The 12,564-nt window shown below is 44.2% G+C and overlaps 1 protein-coding gene and 1 long non-coding RNA gene across 3 annotated transcripts; one reads left to right on the top strand and one right to left on the bottom strand.

Moving 5' to 3' along the window:
* Positions 1–420: 420 nt before the first annotated feature.
* LOC105697926 lies at positions 421–12,527 on the bottom strand. Its single transcript, XR_001103890.2, has 3 exons — positions 12,369–12,527; positions 11,334–11,424; positions 421–10,750 (listed from the first exon to the last, which is right to left on the bottom strand). It is a non-coding gene; the product is annotated as an uncharacterized LOC105697926 (long non-coding RNA).
* Positions 738–11,774, top strand: LOC105697925 (protein lethal(2)essential for life-like). Of its 2 annotated transcripts, none has more exons than XM_012421668.2 (4): positions 738–810; positions 3,666–3,911; positions 10,379–10,600; positions 11,503–11,774. In XM_012421668.2, the coding sequence occupies exons 2-4, from the start codon at positions 3,666–3,668 to the stop codon at positions 11,617–11,619; spliced, it is 585 nt and encodes a 194-aa protein (XP_012277091.1). In that variant the 5' UTR covers positions 738–810; the 3' UTR covers positions 11,620–11,774. The 2 variants fall into 2 exon arrangements, with proteins under 2 accessions (XP_012277091.1, XP_012277090.1); XM_012421667.2 differs by having other exon boundaries at positions 755–869.
* Positions 12,528–12,564: the final 37 nt, after the last annotated feature.

Here is a 12,564-nt window from a genome sequence, read left to right as displayed (position 1 = left end):
AAAAGACCTCGGAAAGAAAGAAACAAAAAAAAAATGGAAAATTATATCGATTATACATAAGAAATCTGTCCACGCAAAATCTTAGTCCTTTACCGTCAATATAAGATACCATAAGTAGTAGTAGTCATTCTTGTGCACACACCGTACGCATAATACATCCGTGATAAGCCTACCACTCCTTAGACCTAATCGATCCGTCCCCCGAAAAAACGCGAAAAACTTGGAAATAATTCCGAGCGATCATCTTTTTTCTTCCCGTCGCGTAAAAAACCAATCCCAAGAGTAACGAGTCGATCCGAGGACGGACAAATCGGCTTTTAAACGACTAACGATAGAATAATCGTATTAGCGAGAGTACGTTAACATACACCTAGCGTTACGAGTTCTTCGCGTCAAGAGCAAGTACCTTAATTTTCTCTCTTTTTTTTTTTACGTTTTCGTTTATGTTTTACACTCCTCGACGGTACACCATGTAAACCCCTTTCCGCGTGTCGGATGTCCGGCCACTGGGAGAGAGAGATTCATCTCGTGGCTGCTGGCACTCTCGGTATTCCCAGAGAAGCGCCAGATCGCGAATCGTTACACACCGGAAGTCACATTTCGGGGGGTGTATTTTCGGAAAACCAGTCAGCGGTAAACGTCATACGCGTCTCCTCGGAAACGTCAGACACCCCCACCAGGGACATACATCGTGCCTATTTAAAAGGCCCCGGCATCCAAATCGAGATCATAGTCGAAAAGGATCCAGCCGGAAGAGCTGCGTCTCAAATCTCTCGGAGCGGATAATCTCGCCCTGCAAAAAAAAAAAAAGTACACGGCACCGAAGACCGAGTTTCCCCGTCGATAGTTCACCTCGTCGGCAACACACCGTACGCTTATTTAACTTAACACACGATAAATCCTAGGAGTTAAACCCTCTAATTAGTGGGCAGGTGCGCCAGGCTAACCCGGGGACCCGCCTAAAATCGTTATTATCGGTTATTAGCTGACTAATCGCTCTCTGCTGGTGCACGTTCCTTAGATACGAATGATATACTTAACGCTGGGTATACACCATTTTATAACGCGAGCTTAAACTGCAGAGCCTGATATCCTTAACCATATATATTTTTGCTTTAAATATACCTCGACTAATCGTAAGACACGACTTAAGTGCGATAAGGATTCGCAACAGACGACGCGACTCGATCGGCTTCGCGAAGGATTCGGCAACGATCAGCCGAATTCGATTTTGAATTTTTTTTTTTTTTTCCCATTTCCCTCGGTGTCTTATCAGCGAGTGATAGGCATCGCTTTTTACCTAGTTTGGTATCTGAGAAATCGCTCATCGCACCTCCACCGGTCGTCGAGTTACGTCTTTCCTGTTTCGATGATTATTCCCCTCTCTCTCTCTTTATTCCCCATCTAAACTGACTGTATTTAATAAATTCGCGCGCGTCAAACCTTCCGCGATCGATCAATCGACTCGAGTCGACCTGCGAGTTAGTCTGGATAATTGTAAGACGCGTTTAAGCAAATTGTTTAAAAAATGGAAGCGCCTTGGTACGACTCTCGGTGTCTCGAGATGTGCGGCTATCAGCTGATCCGGATAGATACTTATTCAATCACGCCCTTGTACGCTCCCTGATTTATTTATTTATTTATTTGTTCTCTTAGTATCGATGTTCTTTTTTTATTGTATTTCACCGCGATGTTCTATCAGTTGAAACGTACAGGACAATTTGAGAAAACTTACGGCGACGTAATTCCTGTCTCGGCTGTCGCGATCAGCTGATTTTGACGTTTGGCGAACACGTGGTCTCTGCCCCGCGTTTCATGGGCAATTATTAAGATCGATCTCGTTAACGTTATCGGGACCGCCGATGTCTCGCCTGTCGTCGCGAATTTACGCGACCGTTGATGATGAAAAGTCTCATATCCACCGATGTAAGTTTTGCACGGATTTAAACAGTCAATAGGAAATGCCGTCCCTCTCAACACCCTTTCTCGCTACTTTATCTTTCCCCATCTCCACGCCCTCAATTATCTGGTGAATTACGTCCTACATGTAACTTTGTTTGCTCCCGCTCTCGAGTATCCCTTAAACACTGAGACTACCTTTAATTAGCATACACGATACAAGACGCACGACTTCCACTAATTGTAAGGCTAGTTTTAGTGCGTGTATAGAGAGTAAAGGTCGGAGATGAAGAAAAAAGAAAGAAAGCATCCACGGATTTTTCGCGGAGTACTCGTCGCCATTGAAATGGTGCCCAGTACGTTTAGCTAATCCTCTCCCTCCTCCACCTGCCGTGGTTAATTCCTACTTCCTTAAGGCGCAAAGTTAACGCTCCGATTACGGCTTAAAAACCACCCGCTTGATAAGCGCCCACGTTTATAGTTCTTAATCCTAGACTACCGCGCACCGAGTAGTTAGTTAACATGTTCGATAACGTGCGAAGTGTACGTGTGTTTAGTGTGTGCTCGTGTATATACGCGTGAAACTCTCCAATTATGAAAGAAAGGAAATAATTACATATCGATCCAACGATTGGCACTAAGAGAAAATTAAGAAAGACAAAAGGAATAAAAAAAAAAGAAGAAAATAATCCAAAGTTAAGGCACTAGAAGTACAGCGTAAATTAATTACCGGTTAAACGTAACGCAATTAACATGCAACTCGTGTTGACGGTACCATTAGATCGCTAATAAGGCTTGGACAATTAGTGTACTAACGAAGTGTTTACCGGTTTTTATCTTAATAAGGCCGCAGCTAATTGCTGGTAGGCTACTCGCGAGAGAAAAATTATTCCTTAATAAATTGTCGAACAGTAGGGGGGGGGGGCAGATATATAGATATATATCTCATAGACTGTGATTGTATTATCAGTGCTGGGGGCCCTAAGAAGTTCGTTGTTCGATAAAGTGAGTGAATCAACGTGTGCGTGTACATGTACATGCGAATTGTCACATCTCGAAAAGCCGCTCTCTCTCTCTTCCTCCGGCGCGTTATCGCGCTTTCATTCCCTAATCAGCCTCTTTTCCTAATCCCTTTCAAAGTATCACCACCTCCCTCGTATCCCTCATTTCCAAGTCTTCCCAGATTCATCTCTCTCGTCTCGAATCCGCTCGATCTCTCCCCCTGTCTCCCCTGATCGTTCACATCCCATGAAAAAACCGTCGATTTCCTATTGTTTATTTTTTGATTATCATTATTCACTCCCCGCTCGACATAGGACCTACGTTGGACTGCAAATCGGGAAACACCTCAGCCCTTAACTTCGCAAAGGGTTTTTAAAATGTAATATCTCTCGATTTTTCTTCGGAGCTTATCCTACCACACCATACACCCTAACGTATCCTACCGCCATAGAGTACACCGTAAAGTATTCTACCGTAACCCTTAAGACACGAGACTCATCCCTCCTGCCTTTCCACATCCGATCCCTTCGCAAATCCCTTACCTCTCCTCCCAGCATCCCGTCACGGATAAGACATACAAATCCCCGGCATTCTCCACACATCTTCCATTCGTTTCTTTTTTTTTTTTTCCGCATTTTCATTCATTTTCACGGATTATAGAGTAGGCCGCAAGAGGTGACGATCGACGGGAGACCCTGCTCTCTGTCTCTGGTGTGTCCGTGTTTCATATAATTCATGGTTTTCCCTTTTATTCATTATTCCAGATGGCGGTGGTGCCTCTCATGTTCCGCGACTGGTGGGACGACCTGGACCGGTCGCGGCTTCGCCTGCTGGACCGACACTTCGACGGCATCCTGACAAGAGATGACCCTCTCCTGTCGGAGCTGTCGAACCTGTCTCTGACGAAACCGCGATCGCTCTTCGGCGCGCCCGGATACTTCCGGCCCTGGAGGACCATCTTCCCGACTTCCGGCGCGAGCACGATCAAATCGGACAAGGACACCTTCCAGGTAAGGATCGCGAATCTCCTGCCGCGGGATTCCTTGGTCTCTGAAGATCCCAAAAAAAGAGCCCGACGCACAGGGTGAATGAAGACGCCACCCCGATTAGATCACCGGTACATAAATATCGACCACCGAGATTCGTGACTCAGGGTGCTTTATTTATACCGCCGAGGATGTTTTCTCCGGATATGCGACACATCCCTCCCCTCTCGCCCCGGCATTTTTTTTTTTCATCCTCCTAAGAGGTCCACGATCGCGAAAGTCGATTTCCGCAATTCCGCATTTCACTCACGTAGGACCGAGATAGAAAAAAAAAAAAAAAAGAAAAAAAATAGAAAAATTAAACGCATCCCGGTGGGAATTTCGGGCAGATCGATGCGCGACGTCGGTGCAACTTTTTTTCCAGGGATTGCGCGCATCGATTGCTCCACCCTGATAAAAAAAAAGTTGCATCGACGCCGCGCATCAAGGAACTTTTCTTGTTTTTTTTTTTTTTTCTTGTTCTTCTAAATCAAGTCCCTTCCGGTGGGTATTCGACTGTAATTAAAAGAATTTTACCGCAGAGTTCGAATTCGCTCGTCCTTTACATCGGGATTTTTAGTATTGTCCGGTTATCAGTTATCACAAAACTCCGATGTCACGCGACTCCTTCCCCCTCCCTGTCCCTTCTGCTCCTCTCCTCCCAAATCTCTCGAAAATGCCCGTGGATATTTATCGGAGGTATTGTATTTTCGGAATTTTCGGTACGCTCTTGAAAAGCCGCCGCTCGAAATCCGTGCCGGAAATTCAGGTTTTCTGTTTGTTTTTTTCCACTTTTTCCATATACCAGAAAAGCTCTGAAAATCTTGCCTAGATTCCACACATCGGCTTATGGAAGTTTCTGATCACAGCACTATCTAACGCCTCTCTCTCGGTCCCTTCCTTATCTCTCTACCTTCTTTTTATCCCTTCGCGACTTTATTCTTCGAGATCTACGTTAATACCGAACCGAGTATCGGAATGGTTCGACGACACAGCCCTTGAAAAAGCCAGTGCCCGATATCGGCACTCGAATCGATCTTTGCATACAAGCTGCAAAAGAAGAGAAAAATGGAAAGAATCCTCGATAAGGAGTGCCGATATCGCGCACTGGTCTTCGAGCTCTGAATCAGACCCTAGGAAAGAAAAGAAAAAAGAAAAAGGAAATTTATAAGCAAACCCTTTGTACTCTTCCTTACTTTCAAGGTATCAGCTTCCTCTCCTCTACGTCTATTACCTTAAAAAATCCAGCATCCGCCTCTATCAAGCCCTACACCACACACCTCCAATTAGATCGTTCGGTTCGAGTAAACGCAACGAGGTAACTTCACAAAAATTGACGGCGCCCTTGAAAACCGAAGAAAAAGGGAAAAAAATCGGTGCGCGATATCGGTGCCTCCGTTCAAGGAACCGATCCTGATGATCCATCAGCAAAGATTCCTTAATAATCCCCACACCGATATCGCGCACCGATTTCCTTTTTTTTCAAGAGCTATAAGTTCACGAAACTATCGGGCGATTACTCGATACTCTTTTTTATGTGTATATATATGTGTATATATATACTAAACTACCTCTTAATTATCGTACCTTATTCGGCGACTAGTTGTCACTGATTAGAATTTACCGCCGTTTAATTAAAATTCACGGAAGGCTGCTTTCGGGAGCGGAATTAATTTTACCGAAGGTACAAGAAATCAGATTTACAAATTTTGGCTTCAAAGCAAGGCACGGGAAAAAAAAAAAGTAATCAATACCAGGGGGCCTCTTTTTTCACTTTTGTTTTCCTTTTCTAAAAGCTGTTAATGCCCAAAAAAGATTTTTCACCTCGTACAGGTAAACCCCTTCAGCGACTCTAACCTACTTTTTGGTTGAGATCCTAACGATAATTTGTAATCGATGCCAATGATAAAAACGATATGTCAAGCCCTGAGTGTCCTGAGACCCCCCTCGTGGGGTCTCAGGCACCGAAAAGGACGGACCCTTTTTTTCTTTTAATTAACCTAGGACTCGAATTTGATTTTTTACCAGATGAAACACCTAATCACTCTCCCCCACCCCCCCGCCCCTTTGTGCTTAACGAGTGGCTCTCACCTGAGATTTATTGTTCACGATATGACCGGGGGGACAAAAACTCTTGCTTCGGAAACGGATATGTATCCTTTATTATCTTTCACCTGTATTAGACTTTCGATATATATATTCACGTTTTTTTATTATCGCCTCTCAGCAACCGAAGAGCGCCGCTCTTTCGCTCAACTTTCCTCAAGAACTTTCTTCAGAATCGCGTGACGTTATATACTGCTGAGATTTGGGATCGGGTGTAATGATTAACGATGGTACTAGGCGGTGTAATTACACCCATGATTACAGATATAAACTTCGCTGGCCTCGGAATATATTTTTCATCCTGAACAAAGAGAAACGGTCGCCCCCAATCACATCTCTCTCCCAATCACTACCGTGTCTCGTCTTTATATCCCTAAATCCTGAGGATTCTCCTTCGTCGACGTCTCTTAATATCAAACCTCTACACCAAAAAGCAACCCTCGGCTTTCCCTTGGACTCACCCTACAGCAGATGAACCCATGGAAAAGTCGAGAGTCGCCAAAGGTCCCGCAGTCTAATCCGTCAGCGAAGGAAGCTTACAATAAAGTCGTAAATCTACTCTAATCAGCGGCTCGACCAGTAAGAAAAAAAAATCTAAATCAACGGTTAAAATTTAATTCCAAGATAGAGAGAAAAAAAAACCCCAAGAGAACCTAAAGCTTACTCGCCACACAAATTCAGCGGGGCGGAAATCTACCAAACGATTTTTAATTTAATTCTAAGATAAAAAAAATACAAAATCTAAAGCTTACTCGTCACACAAATCCAGCGAGGCGGAAATCTATCAAACGATCTTTAGTATCGATGCCAATGAAAGGGGGAAATAAAAAAGAAAACAAGAAAAATATGAAGTCGGTGTCTCTTCGCTTTGGTCAAAATGGCTCGGCAAGATAACAGTCCAAAGATTCGTAACAGTGGCCGTCCGTCTGTTCGTATAATAATTAGACTCTAAAGCTCTAATAATTAACACACAGAAGCAATCACATCACACCGCAGGATAAGAAGTCGCTTATCGACAAATTACAGCAGGAAAGCATTAAAACCCTAGCCGAACCCGCGCGGTCATGGGGCTCTTTGCAAACCGTTTACAGTAAAATACCTAAAAGTAAGGGTGTTAGCACCTCGGAAATAAGTAGCGACTTATCCCGTGTACTATCAAGAGGGGAAGGCCCCCCTTAAAGTCAGGCGACAGTCGTCACTTATTCCACTCTTCGATCAGTCGGAAATATCCCTCTTAGAAAGATTTCCCGCCGACTGGGCACACGATTAGTTGGACACGCAAAAAATCCAGGTGGATTGGGGAAAGTCTTGGAAAGTCTTGGAAAGTCGTGGGAAGTAAACGGGAGAGGATAAGGCCGACAAGTCGAGCCTCTCTCGCCAAGGATTACTTCTCTCCGGTATTATCGATGCACAATGAGACGACCGGTGGACAAAATTGGTGCAAAAAGTTCCCTTCCAGCAAATACAAAAAAAAAAATTAGAAAATCACTTATCCCAACCTCGCGATGTTAATTTACTCTTCGTTGTACTTCCGTAATCTTACGCACAAGGAATATGTATATACGTATACACATAAGTTTTCATTCGTTAAAGAGGTACACCTTGCAAAGAGCTATTCGAAGAGCTCAGGGGGTACTTGCGCCCCGTACAAGGAAATTGCGGAAATTCGACGTCTGTTTCTGGTCTCTCTCTATTTTCCTTCTCCCTCTCTAAAAGTCACCTCCTTAGTGACAGTATTATCTGCAGATGAAACTCTCTTCGATGGGTCTCTTATATCTCTCGATACTGGTTAAAAGTTGCTTGTCGCCTAAAACTAATGTAACTTAGTAACTCGTACCAATCTCTCTCTGCCTCCTCGGACACTCTACATGGGAATTATATACGTAATGTTATTATATATCACCGTAGGCTCTCTTTTGCAATGTCAGAAATGTAGTTTTCTCGTGAAAAAGGACTAGACACCTCTCTGTACTGAAAATTTTCCGGCAGCCTCGGGACGAGGCCGCTCGCTCGGAGACGACACTTCTTCTGTATATCTCCCTTTCGATATTTACTCCGCTTGACTTGAGCGATATTCCTCTCGATAAATCCAAAACACCTCTCCCTCGGAAAAAGAGAGTACGGGTCCACGAGAATTCTAGGTTTCCTTAGCGCAAAAGGACAGTTCCTCCTCCTCTCGTACGAAGCGCTATTCTCTAAGACCTACAGACATGTACCATCTCCTCTATATCTCAGCTTTTTAGCGGTAAAATCGAATGTCATCTGTATGAGAAAAAAAATCGCAACCACGTGGTTTTGGACAACGAGTGAAATCTAATACGAAACGGCGCATTCGTAGTAAGTAAATCCCGGATACAAGACAGAGTGGGGGATAATAATTGAAGGGGGGAAAAAAAAAAGAAAAAAAAAGGGTGGGAGTTAAAAATTAAAAATTACAGAAAGAGCGCGTATCTCCTTAACCTCCTACAACGTAACTCGGCGTACACACTTAAGTCAACTTAAAAAGGTACAAAATAGTATTCGCTCTGCGACTGTGGAAGCAATAACTGCGATAAGGCGAACTTAACGACTCTAAGGAACCGAACATTACGTCGCCGGGACTACCGGAAGGCCCACGTCTCGTCGAAGACCCGTTTTCGAATTTCCCTTCAATAGCCATAGCGCGTGTTAAAAAGGAAAAAGGGGTGCCCACGAAACCTCCCCTGCGTCTCTCAACGCTCGATATATCCCCCCCGCCCCCCAATTTCGAAAAAATCCCGCCCTCCTCGAGCAGAGGGCGCGCGACAAATTAATTCCAATTTCCGCCTTTTTCCCCTCACACGCACTTTGGAACGATATTCAATTCGCGTTACAATAATCGCTCGAAACCGCGAGAGCGAGAGCCGCTTGACTGACAGACAAATGTCGGGTGAATGTAAACAAAAAAAAAAATGCACCCCCCTCGGAAAAATTAAAAATAAAATGCTCGACCGAGGTACGGATGAAGTGAGAAAAACTCTAGAATCTCTCCCCCCTAACGAGCAAGGGGAGGGGTGAAGGCTCGAAACTCGTTTTGAAAATTCAGTCTTTCCTTGTTCTTCCCCTTAGTTTTTGTGTTTTTTTTTTCTTCTTTGTTCTCTCTCCTCGTCCTTTAATTACTCCTCGTGAAAATGATCTCGCCGAAAAAAGTGGCGACCCGCGCCCCCCACCCCCCCACCGCCCCCCGTGGCGGGGCGCCGCGCGGAGCTCGCTAAAAACCTCGGCTCTCTTCCCTCGTGTGTGCTTCAAGTAAAAAAATAAATATACCTCTTTACAACCCCTCAACGCGCGATTAGAATCATATACAAATATGAAAAATCTTCTATGTACAAATCTCTCTTTCTCACTAGTTGCAAAAATCACTTGGTACGTAAACCCGCGGGGCCTCTCGAAAAGGCGTTTTCTCCTTCCTCTCCTCTTTCTCTCTCCCCCCCCCTCTCAGAGCTCTACATCCCTAGGACACGCCAACAACGCGTCGCGGACACGAGGGGCGACCATCGGGGGGTTTGGACAAACGACCGGACCAAATGTATAAAGGAAGAAATGAAAATTAGAGAGGATCCGCGATCGCGATATCCCCCTTACACATCCACCTACTTGTATGTAACGCACGTCTTTAGCAAAAGAACCAGTCTTCACACAAGTAGGTGCGCCCAAGAACTACATCTTTCCCGGTTGCTTTTGAACGGCCAAGAAGGAAACTGAACGGACGCGTTACATAAATGTCCGCGGATAAAGGAGCTCGAAAGAAAACCGGGCGTCACCTTGCGGTGTCTTTACATGATTCCTAATTTTTCCGGTTACGTCGGGAGGAACGAAAAAAAAAAATAGAACAGAGTCCTGGGCGCTTGCGAAATCTTTCCCTCAAGGTTCTGCTCTGGGCGAAGGAACGCGCTCGGCGTGTCCGCGGGTTCGCGACTTCGGTGTTATCCTCGCCGGAGATGCTCTCATCTAGGGAGGCGAAAGGCTCTAACGAAAAATCCTGGTGTTCTCCTGAAGAGAGCTCCCTTCACGGTCAGATGTTATCCTAGGACGACTCGCGTGAGGAGACTCCTGGGGTTCGGTCTGGTGAAGTGAGATTTCTTTAGTCGGTTATTTCCGCCGGAGCGTACGCGCCGTCCTCGTCGACGATCATCCGGGGTGAGCGGAGGATCACCGACGGGTGGTTTTCTTTTTTTTCTTTTCTAGATTAGGATGGCGAGAGTAATTTCCGGAGGGGTCTAAGACTCCTGGGGGGCAACGCGGGGGTACTGACAATCCGTCGCGGTTTCTTTCTGTGTGCGCTTACGAGGCGGCAGGAATGATATCTCATATGTCGGTCTGTGCAGGTAATTTTGGATGTTCAGCAATTTTCACCGGAGGAGATCACGGTGAAGACGGTCGGCGAGAACGTTATAGTCGAGGCCAAGCACGAAGAGAAGCGAGACGAGCACGGCTTTATCAGCAGGCACTTCGTCAGACGATACGTCTTGCCCTCGTCCCACAACGTCGAGAACGTTACCTCGAGCCTGTCCTCGGATGGTGTTTTAACTATAACTGCACCCAAAAAGGTAGCTGGGTGTAACCGCGAACCCTCGCGGATTCGCCGGTAGATTCACGGTGCGCCGCGAACTATAGTTTGGGCCTCGGCTTAATTCCAATCCAGTAGGAAGAGCGGAGGAGGACAAATCTCGAGCTTACTGAACAAACCACGCTAAAGGCTAAAAAGAACGATTTTGTCTGATTATCATACACAGCCAGTGGGGCAATTAATTATGTAATAAAAGAATATTCACTATGGTGGATGGGACCTTTCAATTCTGGTAACCTAGACTCGAGCGTACACTTCAATTGAGGTATCGACACTGCCAATTCAGCCAATCGAATTGGAAGGATATCGTCAATTGAATTGTACACCTTTTCATATTTTACTCGAATTGAAAGCCAGCCCCGAGACAAATATGCGAGACGGACATGTTAACGGTGACGCTACGTAACCTCTAGAAGCGTAGACCTTTGTAAGGTTTTTTTTAATTTTAAATTCTGCACTTTTGAGTAACGATTTTGAAAGATTTTTTTTTAATTGCATCCTAACAATGCTTCGTTATCTGGGAGGTTAATTTACCCTGACCGTTGATTTAAAGGTAGACTCGGATAAATTATGCATCATATGTAGCGACACCATAAACCGTACGATTCGTACATTTAATGGTTATGATCAAACTCCTAAACCAGAGTTGTACTTAATTTTTTTTTCTTTGTTATTAGAAATTTGCTGAATGCTCTTGACCGTAAATCTCTTACCTATTTTTCGTAGTTGTCTTCAATTTGAAACCCTAACCAGACCAGATTCTGTTGCAAACGGAATGTTCAAGCACCGACCCCTTAGGGTGCTCTAAAAAAAAGAAATAACTTGTATGATTTCCATGGTCCTTTTCAAGGCAGTGCGACGGTAACATTATACATTTTTCAGGCTCCAGAATCCAACGAGACCGAGAGGATTGTTAATATCGTGAGGACAGGAGTACCCGCCCCAAAAAGTGACGAAGAAAAAGTTAACGTGCAAGAAATTACTGTTGAGCACCAATAAGTATTTATGTTAAAATGAGATAAGATTATTTTATAATCGACGTGAATATGTAAATTATCTAAACTTTTTTCCTTTTCTTACATTTTTATTCTAGCAACCTGTACATATTCGTTAAAATTCCCTTGTTCAAAATATAATTCGTTTATCAAACCATAGAATTTCTTTAGCAACATACTGTTTTATACATTGAATTATGACATTTTAGAAAATATTCATAACTCCCATAACAGATCTATTCCATATAGTATTAAATAGCACATTGTCAAAATTCATATAGGTGCAGAGATTTAAATGAGATTATAAAGAGACTTTACGGCACAGCCAATTTTCCACTTGTTCAAGCAAGCATACATAAATATTCTAGTCATGCCGTTAAATGATGAAAAAATGTCCTTTGGAGCCTCTCCTAGCAAGATATAAAATGACCTCTAAAAAAAGCCCTACGATCATTGCGAATACTACTCAATTTTAAAATACAAAACTCACAACTCCTTAAAATAGCCAAACCGGTTGATCAAAAGCTGCAGAAATTCACAAACCGATCAAATATATCAAAACCACATTATCCAAAAAAAAATTTAGATACAGTATCAGAGCTGCGGAATAAAATGCTGTCGAAAGATCTGAACATTAAATCGAGACAAATTGCAGACCGTAAACGGAAACGTCCAGGGAGGCTCCACAGGATTCGCAGTTCTCGACGCTGCAAAAAGAACCTAACCTAAAATGACTAGACAAAGGCTACATACCGTAAGCATCCGCGCTCCGCACAGCGCCTCGACGTACTTCTACATCTTCCCTTGTTATGTAGATACACCATTGACGACCACTCCCTCGTTGCCCAGGAGGTTGAGAAGGGGTTTCGGTAGTCCACTGCGACCTGAACTCGGCGTTGGTTTGTTTACGAATGCGCCGGTCGGTCGGGCGACGCGCTTTATATAGACG

Source organism: Orussus abietinus, unplaced genomic scaffold (assembly GCF_000612105.2).
Source record: "Orussus abietinus isolate OABI.00-Male unplaced genomic scaffold, Oabi_2.0 scaffold1, whole genome shotgun sequence".
In the NCBI taxonomy this organism is placed as follows: domain Eukaryota; kingdom Metazoa; phylum Arthropoda; class Insecta; order Hymenoptera; family Orussidae; genus Orussus; species Orussus abietinus.
This window is presented reverse-complemented; position numbering and strand designations above follow the sequence as displayed.

What these genes read in the sequence shown, in the direction of transcription:
- LOC105697925 (XM_012421668.2), top strand. Translation starts at nt 3,666, where the DNA reads ATGGCGGTGGTGCCTCTCATGTTCCGCGACTGGTGGGACGACCTGGAC. An exon ending in CGGACAAGGACACCTTCCAG is followed by an intron (nt 3,912 to 10,378) that starts GTAAGGATCGCG and finishes CGGTCTGTGCAG; the next exon opens with GTAATTTTGGATGTTCAGCA. An exon ending in CTATAACTGCACCCAAAAAG is followed by an intron (nt 10,601 to 11,502) that starts GTAGCTGGGTGT and finishes TACATTTTTCAG; the next exon opens with GCTCCAGAATCCAACGAGAC.